Raw genomic sequence first — 25101 nt, 5'->3', positions numbered from 1 at the left:
CCTAGACGTGGATTGGGAACCTGAATTGTCTTCCCAAAATTGCCCATTGATCCCTCTTATTTAAAAATACAAAAAAAAAAATTAAAAAAAATGACAGATTATAGCGCATGCCAGCTAATAAGCCTCATAAAACCACGCCGATACGTACAGCTAATACTCTCACTTGCGAAATTCAAGAAACACAGCCCCCTAGCTCTCTCTCTCTGAGACTCTCTCTCTCTCTCTCTCAGTTTCGCACAGTACAACCAACAGTTTATTCAATTTCATTCCATACTTCCAAATGTGAGGCAAAAAGACGCCGAGGCGACAACCGGCTTTGTTTTCCTGAGCAATTCTAAAGTTCAACGCAAGATTCTCCGTGAGATTTCCCCCACCCCTCGGTATCCCAACACAATCCATGTCTTCGAGCTTCAGTCCCTCGCGGAGCCCCGGGAGCTCGCGACTACAGCTGGGCGGTGTTGGCGGGGTCTCGCGCCTTAGATCCTCTTCGTTCAAGAAGCCGCCGGAGCCACTACGACGAGCCGTATCCGATTGCCTGTCTTCGTCTTCTTCGTTTTCATCTTCCGCCTCATCGGCTTCTACCCCGCACTTTGGGGGTCCCTCGGCTATGCTCGTCTCCGAAGCTTCGAGAAATCTCCGGGTTCGTAATTTTTGTGAATTTGAGTACTGATTTCGTTATGGATTTTATGGATCTTTTTTTTGGTTGCTTTGCACCTTCGAATCCGAGTTTCGATACTGCTTCTGCGCGTGAAATTGTATTTTCAAATGGTTGTTTTGCGGCGTTTGAGTTCAATATTTGCTCGGGTTGATTGCTTATATAAAGGAAAGGTGAGAAACGTCTCGGCCTCGTGTTGATTATCTATTTTTATTATTAAATGTGGACAGCTCAGCTAAAACTAGCCAAATTAATGTGTTTGGCTCCCCGAATGCATTAAAAGAGCACTTCTAAATTTAGCTTCTTACATTTTTAGCAGCGAAGCAGAACATTAATGCTGAAACGTGTTATTCTTACTGCAAATTGTGTTGCAGTTTGTTTGATGGGAGTGCTTACATAGTCTTCCAAATCTGAACATCTCTATAGTTGATTCTTCATTACGTATGGTGTAGTTCCTCCATGGAATTATTAATTGTCGTTTTTTTCCAAATTTAGGATCGATATTTTCTTTCTTTGGGTGAAGTTAGGATAAAATTCTGCTACGTGGTGCTTGACTGCCACGACGAGTTGAATTTAATTCCTAGTTTGGTTTGAGAATAAGCCTTTCGTATGGTAATCAGTTGATGTGGACTGGTTGGGGATCGAATTGAATTCACTTGACTTTCTCAGCTTAAGTTATACCGTTTGCTTGAAGTAGAGTCAATGTGTTGAGAACTATGGATGTTGTAGCCCATTGACCCCAAAACCCTTTTTGTTGACATTTCATTTATGTATCATGTCATCTTCTTATTGCATGGATATGCTGCATGCATGAGATTTATTTCCGAATATCACAAGTTAAATTTATTAATGACAGGACTATCTGGCTGCTCCTGCTACAACTGACCTGGCTTATAGTGTAATTTTAGAACATACAATTGCAGAGAGGGAGCGCAGGTAACTGCTGTAGGTTGCTGTTATCGTTGTGTATGTGGCAATACTCATTTTAGTTACTTCTTAGTTTACTACATTTACTGGTATATAGCCATCACTCAGTATCTTCATCAAAGCAATCTGCAAGCCTTAGTCCAATTAACCTATTCTCAAAAGTACAGACATACACATGTTCCTATGAAATTCTTTATATGATACAATGAACTATCAAACCTTAGTCCAAACTCTCAAAATTTATCGGTAAGTGCTAAATATTGTCTAAACATATACAAATAGCTCTGGGCTCGCAACTCTTGAATTATTTATTGGGGGAAATACAAATTTAATTTGTACCAAGGATGTAAATGTTTAATACTTTTAGAAACTATTATAAACTTGATGCAAGTAGGACTTTGTGCATGAAATTGCAATTCTATGGCGCCCCCAATCCCCCTTATATAAATACACAGGGATTGAGACACCAGGATGGTGACAACACGGTCACACATCCCAACAAAGTGCCAGTGTGTGTACATGCAACAGTGTACAAATAAAATAACGCAGCGGATAGTCAACTAAATACCAGAATTTATTTACAATCAAACATCAATAAAGATTTAAATAGCAGTTATACAGTCATCCATAAAATAATTTACAATAGTTCCAGATATACAAACGAGTGATCCCAGATCACTCCTCAGGCAGAGCCGTCTCCTCAGGCTCGCCCTCCTCCTCCTCAGCATCAAAATCTGCGTTACCACAAAATGGTATCGCAGGTAAGTATAACCCAAACAACAACGTAATATAAAATGCATTAAATGCAACTAACATGCATGCACATGAAAAATATGCATTTTCCACAAAACATCATTTTTCCCGAAAATGATAATTTTCCAACACACACCAAAATCCCATTTTGGCCCAAATTATCCGTAAAACATTTTCCCAGAAAATGATTTACCCAAAATTTAACTCGCACTATTTTCCCAGAAAATAGTGCATTAATTCCAAATGCACCATGCATTATTTCCATATGCACCATGGCCTCCCTTATGGACCATCCGCACGTCCTGGCTTCGCAGCGGTGCTCAGTTCCGCGCCCAGCGCGTACATGGCCAAGCACCCACACTACGCAGCGAGCGATGCCCAGTTCCGCGCCCAGCGCGTACGTGGCCAGACATCCTCTAGTCCCCGCCAGCAGAAGGACCACGGAGTTGGCACGAGACCATCTCGTCCGATCCCATTGTCGCCCGGCGACAATCCAGGGGACGTTACTCAATATATTCCGCTCCCGAGTAACCAGAGGAGCTCCACCGAGTTAATACCCCATCTCGGCTTGGGGTCGTGATACACACGCACCAAAAATATTATCACATAAAATCATAGCTTTTCAAATCACATGAACATGAATGCAATACACGAAAACCCAGTTTTCTTTTACAAACATGATCATGCATGAAATAATGAAATGCACATGTACCAACACAATATCTAACATCCATCAATGAACAATACCAACAAACCCAACCAACCCATCAACAACCAATATCCAATTCAACCAAATCAACCAAACAACTCCAATCACAAATCCATCCGACCCCCGAACTCCTCGGACTCAGTCCGGCATGCCAAAAATACAGTGAAATGGGTTAGTGCAAAAATACATTTAAATTACGAAAGTTCTTTGGAGAAATACTTACAGTGCAATATAATAATTTCCGGAGGATCACGAAGCTGCAAGTGGTGATGTCTGAGCAACACCACAGTGTAAAATACACTGTGGCCGTGGGTCACAGATATCCACTTTTCAACGAGGACAAACGAAGACCCAAAAATGGTAGGGTAGGGCCTAGAGAGGTCGGTGAAGCTAGTGGTGGTGGTGGTTTGCCGTGGGTGGCGGCGCAAGGGGTGGTTTTAGGCCAAAAATGCACAAATCGGAAATGGGCTTGGTGGGGCTTCACCGGTGACGGATCGGAGCTGGGGTTGGGTCCAATGGGTTGCCAAGAGGTCGGGGATGAAGTGGTAGAAAGATGGTGGCCAGAGGTGGCGCGACGGCGGCGCAGTGGTGCATGGAACGCCGCGGCTTCAATGGGTTCGTGGTGGTTAACGGCGACGATGGAGGAGCTGGAAATAGAGGAGCTGGAAATGGAGGGGGGTGATCGCCGGCGGCAGGGGGAGCGGAGGAGCCGGGCGGTGTTGACCACCGCCGGCGCATGGCGGCGGGCTGGGGGAGAGAGGAATGCATGGCGAGAGAGAGAGAGAGAGAGAGAGAGAGAGAGAGAGAGTCGCGCACCGGGGAGGAAACCGGGAAGAAAAAAAAAAGAAAAAAAAAGAAAAGAAAAGAAGAAAAGAAAAAGAAAAGGAAAAGAAAAATAGAGGGAAAAGAAATGAGGTCCAATCCTCATAACTTGGTTCACAAAAATGATCCAACGGAAACGATTTCAAAACCTCAAGTTAAATAAAATAATTTAAACGTAATGGTAAAGTCAAATTGAAATAATTAAATCCCACAGTAATTAAATAAATATTAAAAGCAATTTAAATGCATAACAATAAATAAATATTAAGAAAGCACATAAAAATAATTTTCACCAAATTAAAATCATAGAAATAAACTCATTAAAAATCCAACCAATTTTAAAATACGAGAATAAAATTTAAATAAATAAAAATAATCCTTTAGTAAAAATACACTAAAATGCGGGGTGTTACAAATTCTGCCCCTGAACATAAGCAGACTTGTAGCTCTTAAGCCTCTGACTCAAATTTTCCCCCTAAAAAAGAATCAACTATAACCTTCTAGTGTCATGGCCTTCGAATCTTTGGCACTTGTTTCCATCTAACGTCTTTTGTGGACAGCTCACAAATAAATAAAATTTCCAATAGTTGGGCACAGAACAGAAGCAAAACCCATCTTTCCGATGGTCTTTATATGCAGATTTCACTTTGTCGAGTCCTAGAAATATTTAACATTATTCTCTTGCTCAAAATGGGCACAGTACTCGACAACTCATATTTTAATGTTCTAACATGTAAGAATTAGAACTATATTTTATTTAGTCTTTGGATTTAATGAGAGAAAACACCCTTTTTGTGATAGACAAAAATCGTAAGACATCCATCTTGAGATGGGTGAGGGCCCGGTCTTTCTTTCAACGTTGTAACTTGACAACATGTATCATATGCATGTGCTTTCTCACCCAAAATTTTTTTTCACGTAGTGTCTTTGGTATGTAACGAATTTTTGGCTTGAAATCCCATTCCAGGTACAAAAATAGCAGATTGTTGTCTCTTTTATATTGCTTTCCCCCCCTTTTGTAACTAATTCATTTTTCTTTTCCATTTTTCTACCAGTCCCGCTGTAGTAGCAAGGTGTGTAGCACTTTTAAAACGCCATCTTCTACGGTATGTTCTTCGGTTCATCTGGTGTCAATTATACCTAATACTTGATTTGTGAACCGTCATTGATGTTCTATCAGTGCTCCTTTTTCCCCTTTTATGGAGTTGTCAAGTTACCTTCCAATTTTGCTTGTTGCAAAAAGGAAAAAAAAGAAAACAAAAAGAAAAAGTCTTTGGATGATACAACTTCTTGAACTATTACTCATTTGATTCATCTTGATGTGGATTTACCTCTGAGGGGCTACCTGAAATTTTGAGTCGATGGGTGCTTACTGCTGTGGACATTATCCCTATGTCACTGGAATAAGCAAGTGGTGTCAGTCGTTCTGCTATAGCAATACTTGCTGGAGAGAAGCCTTTTCAATTAGGTTGTTCCTTATCATTTTATGAGTTTAAAGTTCTTTATACTTTCTACAGATACAAACCAAGTGAGGAGACACTACTGCAGATAGATCGGTTTTGTGTGAGCACAATTGCTGAATGTGATACTTGTCCAAACCAAAGATTGTTACCACGTTCACGATCTTTAGACCAACAAGCAGGGGCATCAGTTGCACCTTCGAATACATCTCCTTTGCCTGTATCTAGTTTTGCTTCTGAAGCACTTGTGAAATCATTGAACTATGTGCGCTCCCTAGTGGCTAAACATATTCCAAAACGGTCTTTCCAACCAGCTGCTTTTGCTGGAGCACCTCCTACATCAAGACAACCGCTCCCAACATTGTCATCTCTGTTGAGTAAATCCTTCAATTCACAATTAAGCCCTGCCACTGGTGGAGAATGTTTAGAGAAGAAAGATGCTACGGATGTATCTATTGCAAACTTACCAATCATTGAAAAAGTTGATGAATTTGTGGATGATGCATACATTACACATGATGTTCTGAAATGGCGTTGGCTTGGGGATCATCATTCATCATCTTTTCTAGCTGAAAGGTAATTGCTGTTTACTTGTGTTTCAAATGCAATTTGGCTATTTATCTTCTTTCTTCTATTTTCCCAATAAGTGACTAGGCTAATTGACATGTTCTATAATACAGTGATCGTGCTGTGAATCCCCAAGGCATGAGAAAATGTAATTTCCTAGAAGTTGGTGCAGCATCATTGCTTGTAGGAGATATGGAAGCTAAAATAAAGGGCCAACCTTGGAAATTTTTAGGAACTGCTGATATGCCTTATCTTGATCAACTATTGCAGCTTTCACCGGTAACAACAGTTACCAATTCTGTTTATGCACGCCCCCACCTGAGAGCAATAACAGCATCTAAACGCACTAAACCAGGCCCTCGACAAATTTGGCATGTTCTTCTCTCTCAAAAATTGCTTTTGACATGTTTGCTGTTCCCAATTATCATAATTTTTTCCCACATATTCTGCTTATAAATAAATTCATTACATATCATAATTTTTTCACGTATTTAGTCCCAGGGTAGGTCCGAAGGGCCCTGCTTTGGTGGGCTGTGTTATAAAAAAAATTATAATTACTGTTTTTTTATTAATTTGTGTTGTGATGCACTTTACGTGATACAATTTCCATTTTACTTGCTACACAGGCTCTTGTCAAAATTAGCATGCCCTTCTCTCTCAAATGATTGCTTTGAGACGTTGAGTGTAATTTTTTCTCAGTTGTTCTTAATCCTTTCCCTTCATTTTCTTTTAACCACTGCCCTTCATAGCTAGATATTAGCGAGCTTTATTTTGTTTTACTCCAGATTTTACATGCCTTTCTGTCCACATAATGGTTGATGGTCTGAGTGCAGTGATGTCACGAGACTTGAGAGTTGCATGTTGTGGGTTGAATTGGGGTTCATGAAGTCCAACCTTTTTAACTTTTGCTTGAGCTCATAAATTTAATTTAGTTGTGATGATCTGCCTTGCTGAAAGCGAGGGTGAATTTGATTTGTATCATCTCATGTATGAAATTTTGAACCGAAACTTTTGCTTGAGCTCTTAAATTTAGTTTAGTCGTGATGATCTGCCTTGTGGAAAGCGAGGGTGAATTTGATTTGTATCATCTCATGTGTGAAATTTTGAACCCAAACAAAGCTGGCTTGTCAAGGTAATTGAAGTAGAAGAGTCAGTATTTTCTGGCAATCTGGTTCCTTTGAAGCATGGGAACTCCTTTGGAGCAGAGTTACCCTTGTTTGACTCACTGCTTAGCACAATCTGTTGGACACCCCTCAAACTCATGAGACGATTGTTTGTGTGTGTCCACAAGAATTTAAATTTCAATAGGGAAGAATAAAGCAGGAGAAAAAATCTTGAAACCAAAGTTTATTTTTTAATTGACACATTTTGGATCTTTTTAAAACATGGGAAGACATGACCAAGATACCTGGTAATCTTTTATCCATCTTTTTTCATTTAAAATGAAGGCACTTGCTAATATCTTATAAAAGTGAAAAGAGAAGGAAGGGGGGGCTTAAGAAAAAGAAGTATAATAAGGTTTGAAATTGTTTCAGGTTAAATTTTGATCAGAAAACATTCTTAAATGTGTGTGAGAGAGAGAGGGATAGAGGGAGGGGGGAGAGAGAGAGAGAGAGGCATTTATTTATTTTTACAACAATTCGTTGAGAGAGAGAGGTATTTGATTTTGATATTCACCCCTTTCTTTTTTTCTCATTGTTGCACATATGTGTGGGAATTATATTATGCCCATGGGATTTAAGTTGCGTTCATGCATTAAATTTTGTATAAGAATTTTTTTCAACAACAATTCACTGTTGGAGTTAAACCTATGATAATTATGGAAGTGAAGGTGTTTTGCGGAACCTTATCTAACAAACATACATAAACTAATCTATAAATTAATCAAAACCACAAGTTTAGTTAAATATTAGAAATTGATCATTCTGAGTCTTGCCCTTCCAATGTTTAGGGAGGAATCTCCTGTGAGCACATTTCGTCCGAAGGCTCGCCCACTCTTCCAGTATCGTCATTACAGGTACAAAATGAGATTCTTCAGATTGTCATTGCATATTTATGTTTCTCTCATAAAACTATGTTATGTGGTTATCAATGCATATACTATTGATGGAGGACTGATTTCCCTTGTGTTGTTAGCAACATAACTCCTTGGGTTTTCCTAGCAATAGTGGTTTTGTTGTGGGGGATGTATTAAAATTCTCCATATAACCTGAATTATTACTTTTTTTTTTTGTGTGTTTTTGTTTCTCTAAGAAGCATGACTTTTTCTTAGTAAATTTGCTCATGGCTGTTGCTTTAATCATTGGAGCTTTTGAAATAATTATTTTCCTTGTCATTTCGTCATGATGATCTATTTGAAAAAAGGCTTCTTTGATTTTTTATTAATATTCTAATCATCTTTGTTTAAATGATATGCTTGTAGATCGTGAGGGTCTGGTCCATATGTGTGACTTCTATTGCCTACTACCATGCACAGAACTACTCATAATTTTGAGCCACCCCCAAATTTTCATCATTAAAAATTAGTTGTTAAGGTTTTTTTAAAAGGTAAATTCTGTAAAATTCAATTCCTCCCCTCACTAAAAAACACTGTAGTTTTGCCTTCCAAAGAAATTTTCTGGTTCTGCCTCTGCCTGTTATCAATGAAGTATCCTTCTGTTGGGGGGCGTCATTTAATGCAAATTTGGTTAATTAGATGTCATCAAGACTCAAGATTACTTCTTGCACATGCCTACCGATTAAATGTGTATTTTCCCTAGCTTGATCTATGTGGCTAACTGGATTGAAAAGCTCTAGAGAGATTTCTTGCTGGGGTGGCAGTGATGAAGAAGCCAAGTGTCATCTTTACAATTGGCAAATGGTTGTGGCATACAAAACATAGGCTTTGCAGTGGGCTGTCATAGAGATCAAATATGGCAGCTAGGGGGGTTGCAGCTCAAATGTGGTCAGTCAGTCATATGGGCAGGGGTACGGAAAAATATAAGACACAGGTGGGGAGATTTCTATAGGTTTATTAGTTATGAGGTGGGTGACAGGAGTGAGATCAGATTCTGGCATGATGTATGAGCGGCGAGCAACCTTTGAAGATGACCTTTGTGGGATTGCTTTGCATCTCTAAGTATAAGGAGGCTTCAATGGCGGACCGTATACGACTATCCAATGACATCCCGTAATAGAATATTACCTCTAGTGGATTTGTGCGCTTGATTGAGTGGTGGATTTGTTTGATTTGTTCTTCAGCGTTTTGTACTCCCTTCAGTTGCATGGGGTTGTGGAGGACAAAATCCAATGGGCCCTCTCAAGAAGCGGACTTTTGAGGTTCCGTACATCCCGTATTGCTCTTTGATCTCAGGAGGGCACTCTTTTTTTGTTGGAAAGTAGTTGGAGTTCAAGGCCCATCATCAGTAGCATTTTTTATATGGTTAGTAGCCTTAGGGAAGACCATAGCCTTGGACAACCAAAGAAAGAAGCTCGTTATATTGATTAATTGGTGTTGCATGTGCAAAAAGAGTAGGGAATCATTTGACTAGGAGTGGTGGAGCTTATGGTGTGCTAGAATGGATAGAAAAGTTTCTCATTTAGAAGTGGCAAATGATTTCATTATGCTTAATGAACAAGAAAGGGCGGGGTTTGAGCTGGAACTAGATATGTTCAAATGCCTCTATGTTTGGACGGCAGTCCATTATAATTTTAGCTTTCCTACTTTTGTGCGTTTCATGAATATGTGCTTTACTTGCATCCCTTGAAGATGGGAGCTGTCTTTAGTATGCTACCTATGGACATGGTTTTGCTCTTTTAATAAAATCTTAATTACTTCTAAGAGAAAAGTAAGATGATGAATGACTTAGAATGGTTGTTGAGGCTGGTCAGATGACTGAATTTATAATGATAACTGTTTGCTTCTTATTTGTGTGTACCTAATGGGAATTTTGATCGCTAGTTTTAATAATCCATTATTATTGTTTTGTTCTGTCCTCTTATTAACTCTTTTGATGTGGATCAGTGAACAACAACCTTTGCGATTGAATCCTACTGAGGTATGCGATGTGATGGCTGCAGTTTGCTCAGAGACATCATTAAGAAATGCTAATCTCATGACAGTATCATCTAGATTAAGTAATCCCAGTGGAAAGCCATCCATGGACGTGGCTGTGAGCGTCCTTGTCAAACTTGTTATTGACATGTATGTTTTGATGCATTTTTTGGCTGGCAGTATTCAGTCTGTTTTTTATGTTTAATCTCTCTCTCTCTCTCTCTCTCTCTCTGTGCCTGTGTTAGGGCCAGATATTTTTTTTTGATAAGTAAATAGCCAGATATTTGATGGACTGATCCTGTATCCTGCTGTACATGTGCAAAATTTAGGCAACCATCATCAGTTTGCTTGATTGTGGGGAGAGAACTAATTTTGAAAAGATTATTTATTGGGTATTGTTATTGTGTTGGAATAGAAACTTTTTAATCTCATTGCTTATCATAATATGGTTTCATGTTCTCCACGGTTGGGATGGCATTTGTTGTCCAAAGTTGGTGTGTTTGGATCTGCTGATGTTATCTTTGTGCATAGATATTTAACCAGTTATCTGCTTCTTTCACGCTGATCGATTCTTGACATTCTATAAATTAGAATGATCTGATAGTTTATGCAAAATGATCTTTGAATATGATGCATTATCTTGTAAATATCTTAATTTAACATCGTGGCCGTGAACTTTTTCTTATCTGTCGTTTGCCTACCACATGATCTAGATGACTGAATGCTGAAACATTTTGTTTACTAAAAATTCTGGAAGAAATACCAAAGTTTTCAATATCTTTGATGGTTGACTGATCATCGACAAAATTTGTTTTGTAGGTATGTTTTAGACTCTGGCACCGCTGGTCCTTTAACTCTGTCAATGCTTGAGGTGATGCATCAAATATATTTCTCTAAATTCTTCATTTTGTTTGGCTTATTATTAACCTATAAATACTTCAATTATCTCCCAGGAAATGCTTAGTTCTCCAAAAGCAGCTTGCAGGGCTCGTGCTTTTGATTTAATCCTGAACCTTGGTGTTCATGCTCATTTATTAGAGCCAATTATAACTGACACTGCTGCAACGATAGTAGAAGAATATTCTCAAGAATCTTATTTTGACAATGAAGCTCCACTTACAATCCATGGAAAGGGAAAAGAAGACTCTATTAAGAAAATGGACGCTTTCTCAGCTATTGATAATTTTGAGTCTTGGATTTTAAACATTTTATATGAGATTCTACTTCTTCTTGTTCAGGTATAATTGGTATTTTATCATATACTGAGCTCTGCAATAGTGGAGATAATAACTTTAATATAATACCATTATACAAACTTTGTGAGGCAGTCATCTTTCGTTTCATTAAGGAATCAAACGTTCTTTAGATGTAACAATTTGAGAAGATGACTTTTGCTGTCCTGTGTGATCATCTCATTCTCTTCATTGGTGCAACACGATATGTATTATGAAGTTAAAATTAGAAGCTATGTTAATCCAGCATTGGAGTTGATGTTATAGGTGTGAGGTGTTTTACGAATGGGGACCATTATGCTCTAAAAGCTTTTAAGATGCCAGAAACTTGCCACACAGTTTTGTATATGATTTTTTATTTTGTGCCAAAGCTATGTTTTATATACGTGATATAAAGCATAAACCTGTGTGTGTGTGAGTGAGCATTTAATGTTAAGATGGATTGTGAGGAGGTGCCCGATTGCCCCTCAAGAAGAAGAGGTTTTCAATGTCTAGTTAATATTAGAATACATTTTGACCATGATATTGTCCTCATCTCTTCTTTGCTTGAACTAATCTGATGTCTATTGTTCTTCTGATTTTTTAACCATTTCATCCGTGTGATATTATTTCACAGAGAGAAGAGAATGAAGAATCTGTCTGGTCATCTGCTCTAAGCTGTTTACTTTATTTCGTATGTGATAGAGGGAAAATCTTGAAAAACCGCCTAAATGGTCTTGACATAAGGGTGAGTTGATTTTTCCTCCTTTCATGGAGAAGATATTCAAAAAAAAAAAAAAAATGGAGAAGATATTTTGCGTTTCCACTGCTCTAACTGTGGGGATAATACGGGATATATGCCTTCTGCTCTCTGTTTATGCTGCAACCATTATTTCATTCTTTAGGGGGGATATGGCGAAGATTTTTTTTTTTTTTCAATTCTTTGGTGATGAAATTTACCCAGATCTTTTTAATGTTAACCTTCTCCCCTAGGTGCTACACTTTACTTTTCCTAGATAGAAACTCATGTCATCGTTGCAGGAAGGAAAATGCATGTAGTCATTTTACTCCCTTTAGCTGTTTTTCCTTACTTTTTTAGTTGGGGGTGGTGTTGGGGGGTACCTTGAATCAATGAAGAGTACCAGAGGAGACCTGTAGAAACTTGAGTTTAACTTGCTAACATCTTGGATTGAAAATTTGGCATGCTAAAGTAATTACTCTAGGAAAGAAAGCCAATTTGCTGAACAATTGTTCTGCCAAATTGTTTTGTAGCAATAAATCTTTAAAAGCTCATGGGAAAAAAATTTGAATAGAATTGAAAACGTCCAACTAAAATCATGACTATTATTAATTATAAAAAAAAAATCATGACTATTATTTTGCTTCCCTTTATGTATCTTAACCTCTATTTCTGCAGTTGATCCCCCTCTTTAGACTATCACCAAACTTTCATGTTTGTTTTATAGGTTATAGAGCTGCTGTACTTACAAAAAAAAAAAAAAAAAAAAAAAAAAAGGTTATAGAGCTGCTGTAGTATCCACATAGCCATTTCAAGTTTTCTGTTCTGTTAACTATCTTATTTGTGCATTGTGTGAACATCTTTGAGTCAAGGTTTGACATAATTTTTGTGTTCATATTTTATCAGTAATTGTGCGTCTATTTTCAGGTTGTTAAAGCACTTCTAGAAACTAGCAGGAAGAAGTCATGGGCAGAAGTAGTTCATTGCAAGCTTATTTGCATGTTAACAAACATGTTTTATGACGTTCCTGATGAACCTTCTGAGGCCAATCCAAGTACTCCAACTTTTCTCATAGGCCAGGTTGATCTGATTGGAGGAATTGAGTTCGTTTTTCTTGAGGTATGCAAAACATTTGTCATCATTAGAGTATGCTTATGGTTTTTGTTTGCTTGTTTATTCCTGGCGGGGTTTATATGATATATATGCCCCAACTTGAGGGGAGTGTTGCAAATGGTTTTTAAGTACATGGGTATTCTAGTCATTGTAATACTTTTTGGCCTATGCATTATAGTATGTGAGGTTACGTGAGTCTTAACGAGCGTCCACCTTCTCTCTAAACTTTTTGATGCAAATTACAACACCGTATTGAAGCAAGATTCTAGGGTTTAAAATCCTTGTTCAGCCTACGTGGATTGTTGTTTTTTGGTAGTCATTTTATCCTCTTTGGTTAAGCTTTTAGACATTGGTTTTTGGTCGGACTGCTCTCTCTCACTGGCAGCACTGCCTATGAGGGCTTAGCCCACAAGGGTTGTGCCTTGATGACAGGAAAAAGTCTTTCATGAAAAATTGAGGTCGTGTAGTGTTTAAGGGTGATTTGTTCGGGGTTGAAGTATCGGGGTATTTGAATCATCATAATGTCTTGGAGTCACTAATAAGGCTCGCTTAAGAATAGGCAGATTGAGATAGACATAACTTGATCTATGCTATATGACATTAATAATCAGCATAATGTAGTTTATTGATAATATCAGAGTATTGCTATTGATTTGACAACCAGCATGCATGCCACAGATTTGAAGAAGACTAATGCCAGATACAAGCCTAGATCGTGCAAGTCTCATGCAGTCTCTTTGAACAAAAAAAAAAGTGTATTTTTTTCAGGTGGGCCCCACTTTTTTTCAAAGGGTCTGCATGGAGTTTGCACACCCTAGAGGGATGTCTATACTCTCAAGTTTTCATAGTTAGCGAAGGTTTTCAGCTACAATTTTTAAGTTTTGGATAATCATTTGTTTGATTTTTTTTCTTATGTTGATTTAGGGAATTAATGTACTAAATATTTTGAGTGTTGGTTAGCTTCAATCCAATGTGTTATTAGTTATTGGACATTTATTTTATTTTATAAGAATTTTATTAATTAGAATAAAAGGCTAGGCGAAGTCCAAGTACGCAGGACGATACAAGAGTAAGCACCTAGCTAGAGCTATGTTGGATATTTCTTAATCTCTTTGTTTACCTATTCTCTTCCATTTCCTAAGTTGGAGTTTATATGTTATTTGTCTTTTTTACTAAAAATCCTCTGATCCAATCTGTGTTTACCTATAATTTTTCTCAATGCAGTATTCCCTCGCAAACTCAAGGGAAGAAAGGCGAAATCTGTATTTGGTCCTTTTTGACTATGTTTTGCATCAAACAAATGAAGCATGCATAGCTACTGGAGACAATGAATATACCCACGATGAGATTCAACCTCTTGCTGTCCTGCTCATTCTTGCAGATGCGCCTGAAGCATTCTATATATCTGTTACACTTGGGGTGGAAGGCATTGGGGAGATTTTAAGAAGATCAATTTCTTCTATGCTGTCCAAATATCCCAACAGTGAACGACTATATATGGTAATGTCTCGAAAGTGTGGGTGAAGTAGCTTGGTCTGTATGCGGTGCTCTGGGTTTTGTTACTGGAATTCATGAAAGATCATAATTCGTTGTTATTCTCATTTCTGTTGACTGATTCACAAGTAGTATATGCATGAATCAATGCTCGTTTATAGAATTGAAAAGTTACTACCTTTTTTTTTTTTTTTTTATAAGTAAATTTGTATCTTTATAGAATAAAACTAGGCAATGCCGAAATACACAGGAAGTATACAAAGTGAGATACCTAATTACATTCTAGTGAGCTGAAAAGAAGATAGAAACTCATGGGCATTCCCACCCTTCAATACAATAGCAGAAAACTACTGTAAAAGTGAAAATATAAAAAAAACTCCAGATTTCTCCCACTGCACGCTTCTTGTTGTTAAAACACCTATCATTCCTTTCCGACCATGGACACCACATTAAGCACAAAGGTATCATTCGCCACATTGCTGCCAGTTGAGCGCTATTATGCCTCCTGTTCCAGCACGCTAGTAGTTCCACCACACTCTTAGGCATGACCCAACTCAGCCTGGCTCTATTAAGGAGAAAATAAGTTACTACCTTATAATACGGTGATGGAGATGTATACACTAGATACAACTAGAATATGTGCACCCGGGGGGCTTGGTTTACCTGAATCCAAATGTGGCTGGTTGCAATTTTTTCTCTCTGGTCCACTGTCTAGGATGAGATAAAAACTTGACTTGATTCGGTTATCCAACCCTTGAGAGCCTCTAGGTTAGAATATTTTGCATCCCACTGTCACTTTGCCCTCTCTGTTTGGTCATAATTCTTGGAGTGATGTTTGAACCCAAGGTCCTATCCCCATCTAAGTCCTCTTAACACCTAGGCCAAGGCGCCGGTAAGATCTATTTTCTCCTAGGGAGGAAGCTGAGCTTCTTACACTATTAAGTCTTATTCTCTTCTAAAATTGTTATTGACATTGCAGTTTTTCCTACCCTTTTTGGTTGTCTTTTTGATGGAGTTTTGCGTTAGCAATCTCACCAGCTTTACATGGACTTCATACGTTGGGATTTATTATCATATTATATATAAATTTATTTATAATTTCCATTTATCATTTAACGTTGCTGTTATAAGAACTTCATTCTGTTATTGCAGCTCTTGGAGGTTGTTGCGGATAAACTTGATACAATAGTAAGTTCATTCACTCACGTAGACAAAGAATTCTCCCATAAGATACAAATAACCAAATCATACAAGTTTTTGGAAAGCATTGAAGATATAGTTCCCAGAAATGGTGTTGGCATGGGAGCAAAGCTCTCATGGACCAACTTACATTCCCTTCTCCATTCAGAAAGAATTGCATACCGCCGGAATGGTTACATATGGTTAGGTGATCTGCTTATGGAAGAAATAAGTGAAAAAAGGGATAATGGTGTCTGGTCTAATATTAAAAACTTGCATCAGAAAATTGCCCTTGCTGGTCTTCATGATTCTTCAACTGCTTCAGATGTTCCTTTGGCCATTTGGCTTTTGTGTGGGCTTCTGAAGTCCAAGCACAACTTCATAAGATGGGGCTTCCTATTTGTCCTGGAGAGGCTTCTCATGCGATGCAAATTTTTGTTAGATGAGAATGAAATACAGCACCCAAGCAGCACTGAGCAGGGCAATGTAGACAAAGATAGTCGTCTTGAGAATGCTAACGCAGTGATCGACATAATGAGCAGTGCTTTGTCCTTGGTGTTTCAGATAAATGAAACAGACCGCATCAATATTTTGAAGGTAATTACTTGGAACTCATGCCCATCATTTTTCTGGATATAATGGCTAATCCCAGCATTATAGATGCATACGGTAAAAAAGCAGAATTGATGTGATCTACCTAAGATGGTTCATGCCTCTACCTTTTTGTTTAATGGCCTTACATTTTAATACACACACATTTTGTCTTTGGATGTTTGGAGAACAAAATGGTGAAACACAGCCTTGATAAAATATTGACAAATAATTTCATATGGACCTCAACTTACTTGTCTAGTTAGCCTTGCATGGAATAAATCTTCTTATCTTACATGACATGCCACTAATGATCTCCCAATTAGGCCGAGAGTCATGGCATTTGTCTTAGTAGAACGGCTTTGTTTACTTTGGATTTATTTCTATTGCATTTATTTCTGATAAATTGAAGACTTTTACTTATAAAAATAAATAAATAAATTGAAGACTTAGGAGATGAAAAACTCAGTTTTTTTTGGCACTTCGTAATGGCTAACTGCACTTGCTTTGTTTCATTTTCTTTCTTGAGAGGATTTTGAGTTTTTTGTGCCATCTTTAATATGATATATCTCCTTGTCAGATGTGTGATATACTATTCTCTCAGTTGTGCCTGAGAGTTCCTCCTGCAACTGCAATGCCATATGGAGATGATGTGCACCATGACAATTTAATGAAAGAGGCTGATGTCAGATCCAACAATCCGCTAGACAATGAGACAGCCTCAATGGCAGCACTACTTCTTCGAGGACATGCCATCGTTCCTATGCAGTTAGTGGCACGTGTTCCTGCCGCGTTATTCTATTGGCCACTGATTCAGCTTGCTGGTGCAGCAACAGACAACATTGCATTAGGCATTGCTGTAGGAAGCAAAGGAAGAGGAAACCTCCCTGGTGCCACGTCAGATATTCGGGCTACCCTTCTGTTACTTCTAATTGGTAAATGCACTGCAGATCCTGCTGCATTCCAAGAAGTTGGTGGAGAAGAATTTTTCAGGTGATTTTATTTATTTATCTTTTTGCTTCCTATAACATATTTCCTTTTCTCTATGCATGAATTTTAATATGTCAATGCACTTTTGGTTTTTGGCAGGGAACTCTTAGATGATACAGATTCAAGGGTGGCATATTACTCCTCAGCATTTCTTTTAAAGGCAAGAGCACTTTCTTTTTCTTTTTTTCCATTGACAAACATGCATAGGTTAGTGATTAAATTTTAATTCTTTTCTAACTCATTTAAGTTTGGAACTTCAGCAAATGATGACAGAAAAACCTGAAGAGTACCAGCACATGCTTCAGAGTCTTGTTGTTAGAGCTCAGCAGGTATATCCTTATCCAGTGAAGTTCAAATTATGTTATTAAGAACACTGATAGTTTGAGAATACAATATTTCCTCTCTCCCATATGTATAGTCTCCTTTCGTAAACAAAAAATTTAAGCAACTAGCATTATATGCATTCCACCTACTTATTATTCTTTATGAGATTTCCAATTCCTCTGAAGTAAAAAATTGCTTTACCTCTTATATGCTATATGTGAAGACCAATGGATATTATGAAAAAGTAAATCAAAATAGCCTTTGACTTTTGACAAGGAATAAGTATTTTGGAATGTCCACGCGCACACATGCACACACACATATTTTTTTTTTGATAAGTTAACGATATTATTAATAAGGATAGGCATAGCCCAAGTACATAAGATGATATACAAGAGATAAAAATTATCTAAGTCGAGGCAGAGGAAACAATAAAATCATGAAAATTCAGACAATTAAAATCTAAAGCTATGGCCCATAGAAATAAAGTACAGAAAATAACACTTGAAGTTCCTCGGATGACCGCTCCTTGTTTTCGAAAGTCCGATCATTAGGTTCTTGCAAAATGCACCACATGATACAGTTCGGGATCATCTTCCACACCTCCTTAATTGTGGAGCACCTCTCAGGAGAGTCCAACTAGCCAATAGCTCAACTACTGTTGCAGGCATTACAAACGAAAACTCCACCCGACTAAACACTTCAATCCATAAGGCTCTAGCTGTCTCACGATGTAACAAGATGTTTTACTGTCTCGCCATATTGCTTACACATACAACACCAGTCTAGGATGACGACCTTGCGCTTCCTCAGGTTATTGGTAGTCAAAATCTTCCCTAGGGCTACTGCCCAAGTAAAGAAGGCCGCGTTAGGAGGTGTCTTATTCCTCCAAATTCTCCTCCATGGAAACTAGATGTTTTGTGAAAGAGTAAGGAACTTGTAGAAAGAGCGAACCGAGAAAGCACCCTTACCCGCCGGTGTCCACCATAGCCAATAAGCTTGTTGTCCATTCGGCACCACAGAATATAATAGATTGAAGAAAGCTTCAAAGCTGTCCACTTCCCAATCTTACGCCGCTCTACTAAACGTGACATTCCACTGGACTTGGTCCCCTGATCGAAGCATGAGGTTTGCTATTGAGGCTTCTTGATCACGTGCCACTCGGAATATAGTTGGAAAAGAGTCCTTTAAGGCCTCTTCCCCACACCATTTGTCCCTCCAAAACTTTATCCGGGAACCCTCACCCAATATTAATTTGGAGTGGTAGTTAAACACCCCCACCCACGCCTGATGTGCTTCCAAACCCCCCATTCTATTAGCCCCACTTACCTCACCGGTACACCAACCACCCCACAAGCTTCCATATTTAGAATCAACCACCAATTTACATAGGGCTTCTGATTCCATGTTATACCTCCATAACCACTTCCCTAGTATGGCCTGATTGAATGTTCTCAAATTCTTTATACCCAACCCACCTGACGAGAGCAGCTTGCACACCTTATCCCAACTGACTAGGTGGTATTTGAATTCGTCCCCCAGCCCACTCCATAAGAAGTTACAGTATAGTTTTTCAATCCGAGCCACCACACTAGCTGGAATAGGGAACAAAGACAAGAAACATTTAGGTAAGTTAGAAAGGGTACTCTTAATAAGAGTTAACCGACCACCATTTGACAAGTACAATCTCTTCCACCCTGCCAGTTTCCTTCCTATCTTCTCGATGACTGTATCCCAAATGGATGAAGCCCGTGAAGCAGCTCCCAAAGGTAATCCCAAATAAGTTATGGGAAGAGAGACTACCTTACACTCAAGTATGCTAGCTAGCTGCCTAGTATTGCTGACGTTTCCCACTGGCACTAACTCTGACTTATCGAAGTTCACTTTCAAGCCTGACATTTCTTCGAAGCATAATAAAAGTGCATTCACTGTCTTCAACTGGTTTTGATCTGCCTCACAGAATAATAGTGTATCATTTGCAAAAAGTAAATGAGACAAAGAAATAATGCCCTGATTGGGGTCGCCAACCGAGAAACTAGCCACAAACTCATTTGTAACCACTGTCGAAATCTTCCTACTAAGGGCCTCCATGATAATCACAAATAAGAGTGGGTCACCTTGCCTTAAGCCACGAGAACTACTGAAAAAAAACCAATGGGGCTGTCATTAATCAAGACTGAGAACTTTGCTGTTATGATGCACCGGTTTATCCACTTTCTCCATGTCTCCCCCGAAGCCACATCTCTCCAGCAAATAAAGAAGGAAATCACAGTTTACATGATCGTATACCTTCTCCATGTCTAATTTGCAAATAATCCCTGGTGAACCAGACTTTAATCTGCTATCCCGGCTTTCATTTGCTATAAGGACCAAATTAAGGATTTGGCGACCCCGAACAAATGCATTTTGTGGCTTCGTTATTATCTTCCCTAACACCTTCCTTAATCTGTTTCGCGAGCACTTTGGAAATAATTTGTATATCCCATTAACGAGGCTAATGGACATAAAATCCTTTACCTCCAATGCTCCAATCTTCTTCAAGATCAGCGCAATAAAAGTAGCATTTAAGCTTTTCTCAAACTTCCCAGCTAAGAACAATTCCTGGAACATGTTCATGATGTCCAGTTACTACATCCCAGCATGTTTGGAAAAAGCCCAAGGAGAAGCCATCTAGCCCTGGTGCTTTTTCTTTAGCCATGTGTCTTACTACATCATATAACCTCTGCTTCCTCAAACGGAAGCTACAACCATGACGCAGTATGTGGCTCAATAGAGTTAAAACCAAGACCTTCAAGCTTTGGCCTCCACCCCTCTCGTTTTGTGAGCAGCTATTCAAAGAAATCAACCACAATGCTCTCGACTTCTGATGCCATGAAATCTCCTCAAGAGATAATACTCGCTCCAGCTCAGAGGCCAACTTTGTCTTCCGCTCTACTTCTTCAAGAGAGAGAGAGCTCTATCCTCAAGCACCCTCTCAAATTGAGAATATGTGGCTTAAAAGTGAAGGTTTTTTGGAAGGAAAATGATAGGCTTACTACCTTCTTACTACCCATTTACTACTCTTTTTGTATTTGATTTTTTAAAAAAATTTTTTTTTACTTAATGGTTAAAGAAGTGACTATTAGTAAAATTATATATATTTTTAATTTTTTCTTAATGATTAAGGATGTTAAAAAAATACTTAAAAGAAAATGATAAAAAAATAAATACATATAAGTAGTAAATGTGTAGTAAAAGGGTAGTAACCCTATCACTACCCTTTTTGGAAAGGGTTAGGCAATGGTGGTCATCGTATCAATTTGAAGGTAACCCCTCCTACATTCTAGCCGGCAAATTGAAAGCTTTGAAGCATGACCTTAAGCTTTGGAATTCTCTATCTTTTGGAGACATAAGGGAGCAAAGGATGGGCCTGCATCACATGGATCCCGTCTGCTTCACATAGGGCCCTGCATACAGTTGGTCTTGATTTGTCTCATGGGCTGAGGTCCACTTGGGCCCGAGCCTAAGTTTGCCTTTGGGCTAAGCCCATGCATAATAGCCTTCCCACTAAAACCGCCCATTGAGTTTTCTTTGCACATACCACTACCCAGGCCCAAATCCTCCCCTTTACATTCCTCAACGCACCGCATAAGCCTATCCAGTTTTACTTGCATTTCACCCATCTGTTTTCTCATGTCAGTTAGAGCACGATGCACCCCTACCTCTTGCAGACCGACAGCGCACCTGCCACTACCATCAAAACTCTAGGCACCTACTGAATTGACGGCACTTCCTGCTCTATTTGTGCCTACACCTCCTCTCAGGTTGTCTGATGTGTCAGCCCTAGCACCCATCTTGACATGTTCACGGGACTGCACCGAGAGCCGCGGTTGTTGGAGGACTTCCTTGTACGCACGAGAATGTGGTTGGTTCCAAACCATTGTTGTCACTAGCGGAGGGAGACATGGTGGTCTTCCTTCTCTCACAGCCTCCCACATAACCTCCACCAACTTGTCATTATCCTTTGGTATGAAAATGAAGTTCCGTATACCACCACCACCATACTCCACCAATGCCATGTAATAGCCCCGGGAATTAGAACACCTCTGCAAAATAAAACTCCTATCTTCTTCCCGATGTACAGTATAGAACTCCTTTATTCCAACCTTCAGATAGTCCTCTAAAGCCTTGGTGAACCATATTGCCATGGCTATCCTCAAGCTCATGCCTTTCACAACTCTCCAGCTCTTCTTGGTAAGGTGTACATATCTACCATCTCTTTTCACCTCAAACGACTTAGATTCTATAACAACTAGTTTCGAAGGACTCATCTTCCTTCCTATTCAGGCAAATCTCACCGTCATGAATCCTAGTAGGCCAACTCACGAAAAACACAAGGTGTAATATAGGTAGACCAAGCACACAGTATATAAAAAATTATTTCAAAGAAACAAAGATAAAGGAGAACAAAGTAAAAGTCCGAAAGAACACACACACACATATATATAGAGAAATTTTATTTGCAGTTCTGAGTGGGGGACTGCATGTGCAGTCCCATTGATAAATAGGGGTAAAAGAGTAAAAAACATCATTTTAAAAATGATATTATTGTAACTTTAAAATTTTTTTAAACATAACTGTATGGGCTTGTATGAGCAGTCCCCAAATGGAGACTGTATGTAGACTAACTCATATATATATAGTTAGTTTACAAGGTAATTTAGACTTTTAATATAATTATGCATATGTAAGATCAGCCTAGTTAGTCATTTTGTGAAGAGAAACTCTGAAGTTCAGGACATAGTGGCTAAAAAAGCACTATGATATTAAAAGATTGAACATAATTATAACACTATATATTGGTTAGGAAAATTAATTATCTTGGTAGTATGGTAATGAACTAATTAATTCCTGGAATTATGGTCTTCTCTGAATCTATTTCCTTGTGTATTGACCTTCTATTCAGCCACGTGGACATGGAATCCCTTGAGAATAATTCTATGCACTTAATAGTGTTTTGGATGAGCAGCAAACCTGCTAACCTGTTTTGTTGTGAACTCAATTGGGCATTCTCCATATATACTTGGGGAACAATCTTCTTGTGAATTGTCTATCCTTGTTTTTTAGATATAGCTTTGGACGTATGTGTCTACCATTTGGATGTATTAGTGAATTATTTTATTTTAATCAGATCTGTCTGTTACAATTTGGCGTTCCTGGAAAATTGTGTATATTAACTCTTCAAATTCACTGGAATCTACATGTGATAGGAAAATTATGCCAATTTATTCTCATATGATATCTAACAATTGCATATTTCTCACTAGGGATGAATCTAGTTTTACATTAGTAATTGGAACTGGTAAGATATTGTCTATGGAAATTCAGTGTCAACAGATGCAAATCTGTTTATTCCTGATGAAAAATTCTACTCATCATCCACACACCACACACTGCACAATTTTTTAATATTTTTCTCTTACCAAATGTGTGGTGTATGGATGATGAGTAGAAGAACTCAATTAGTTTAGGAAGAATAAAAAAAAAAAAGAAGATAAAAAGAATAAAAATAAGTGTGGTGTGTGGTGTGTGAGGATGATGAGTAGCAAAATTCATTCCTGATATGCTGGGTTTTATTTCTCTCTATCCCCATGATTGTCTGAAAGCTATTAATTGGATACTGGAGTTGCATGTCCCTTAAATATTTGCATTCCGTTCCTGATGTTCAGAGCAACAATGAAAAGCTGTTGGAGAATCCATATCTTCAGATGCGTGGCATACTTCAGCTAGCAAATGATTTTGGATCTGGGTTGTAATCTGATGAGGTGGTTTTGTGGAACTTCATATTTCTTGGCGTGGAGACACTGCTATTGATGTCACCATTAATAATTCTCATGCTCTTTCAGTGCCTTCCATTATTTCTGTAACTGGGATATGCTTGATTTCATAAGTGTGCAAAAGTAATTTCGAACCTGATCCTAGAGAATTCTTTCTGGAGTCTATTTAATGCTTCAAGAATCAAGCGTTAATGTCCACAGATTTTTATGCAGAGATTACTGCAAAATGGTGAGCCACATTGATTTCTGCTTCTCATATGGATATACAATACTTTCATGTCATGAATTAATTCAGGGACCCCTCCTTTTGCTAAAGATATTAAGTTTGATGTTCAGATGATGTTTAGGAATGGAGGCACGGCATTAAATGTTAGAGCAGTTGTCCTGGAAATTTTTTTGAGCGATTGGTTCATTGACATATCTACTTATCAATCTGCCAATATATGTTACATCAAGAGCTTGATGTATCTTCAGGTACTTACATCTGTACTCAAACTGTAATTAACTAGTCATTTATGTGGATTTGACAATTAGACAACCACCCTGTATACTGTAAGCAAATGTGCCCTGACATCCTATGTTCACTCTTCCTTTTTAGCTCAAACTCTTCTATATGTCACTGGAACTTAAATCAGTTTGAACTATTCAGCATTTGTCTATCCAGAGTTGAGGGTTGGTTCACTCCTACTGCACTTAAAACATGAGATCGATTTTTTTCATACATATAATCAAATTGATTATTACATTCGAGCCAAATGATATAAGGTTCTTTTGTTATTTACTAGTTCAAAAATTGTTTTCAAGGTATGAAGTAGGCGTTGAAAACTTTATCAGTCACGTTGTCATTTGTATGTGCTGAGATATTTCCAATATTTTTGTGAAGCAGTTGATGTACAACGCAATCACTGGAGACTTTCTGGAAATTTTTGGAAGAGTACTTGTACAGAATCAGATTTCCTCCGAGCCTTATTATTTTTGTCAATGTTGAAGGCTACCTTTATTTTTTTATTTTTTTTAATTTGGCATCCTGAGGTAATGTCTCAAGTATGCTATATCTTGGAGGTTGATCACCTTGCTCCAGATCCTGTATTTGCTAGTGGATAGGACAATGATGCATGAAGGTAGATTGGCTTTGGCTGACTCACATGAGACTATCGGGTCCACCGTCGGCATCACGGAGTGTCTGTTTTTTAGGGGCATCTCCTAAGCCTGCCTAATACATTCTTTTGATCTATTCTTTTTATTTGACTTTGTACATGTGTTCTGTACTCATATTTCTTTTTTATTTTTTCCTCCTAATCCCTGGCGATTGTTGTAAAGTAGCTGCTGAGAAATTTGCTTCATGTATGATTTTGAAGGTTCATTGGCTGTAGAAAAATTTTGATCCGATGTATATCAGTGTTTGATTTTTCATATAAACACGGTTTATCAGACCTTTACACTTTTCTTTGTTTTAGGTGTCTACAAATTACAATAATAGTGGGAGTAAGTGTATATATATATGTCATGAGAAATTATAAACTAACCACTATTTAGCAATTACTTGACAACTATCTAATAAAATATTGGTTTTCAAAATTCTTCTTTTTTACTTTTGTTTTATAATTTGTTGGATTTGAATCTCAAAATAATATTATTTTATGATGAAGTTGTAAATGAACTGTGAACTACTGGTTGTTGTATCAGTCCTCTTTCTATAAGCGTAAAAGGGTGGTTTG

General features: G+C 38.2%; 1 protein-coding gene across 2 annotated transcripts; it reads left to right on the top strand.

Moving 5' to 3' along the window:
• The first annotated feature begins 138 nt into the window (after nt 1-138).
• LOC121264836 lies at nt 139-24820 on the top strand. 2 transcript variants are annotated; one of them, XM_041168144.1, is made up of 19 exons: nt 139-640; nt 1512-1591; nt 4922-4972; nt 5384-5902; nt 6007-6264; nt 7845-7910; nt 9897-10076; nt 10746-10797; nt 10880-11164; nt 11775-11885; nt 12804-12995; nt 14214-14489; nt 15636-16259; nt 16834-17246; nt 17343-17403; nt 17504-17572; nt 23276-23612; nt 23720-23857; nt 24270-24820. In XM_041168144.1, the coding sequence occupies exons 1-17, from the start codon at nt 398-400 to the stop codon at nt 23360-23362; spliced, it is 3567 nt and encodes a 1188-aa protein (XP_041024078.1). In that variant the 5' UTR covers nt 139-397; the 3' UTR covers nt 23363-23612; nt 23720-23857; nt 24270-24820. The 2 variants fall into 2 exon arrangements, with proteins under 2 accessions (XP_041024078.1, XP_041024087.1); XM_041168153.1 differs by having other exon boundaries at nt 24267-24820.
• Nucleotides 24821-25101: the final 281 nt, after the last annotated feature.

Source organism: Juglans microcarpa x Juglans regia, chromosome 1D, assembly GCF_004785595.1.
Source record: "Juglans microcarpa x Juglans regia isolate MS1-56 chromosome 1D, Jm3101_v1.0, whole genome shotgun sequence".
NCBI classification, from domain to species: Eukaryota; Viridiplantae; Streptophyta; class Magnoliopsida; order Fagales; family Juglandaceae; genus Juglans; species Juglans microcarpa x Juglans regia.
This window is presented reverse-complemented; position numbering and strand designations above follow the sequence as displayed.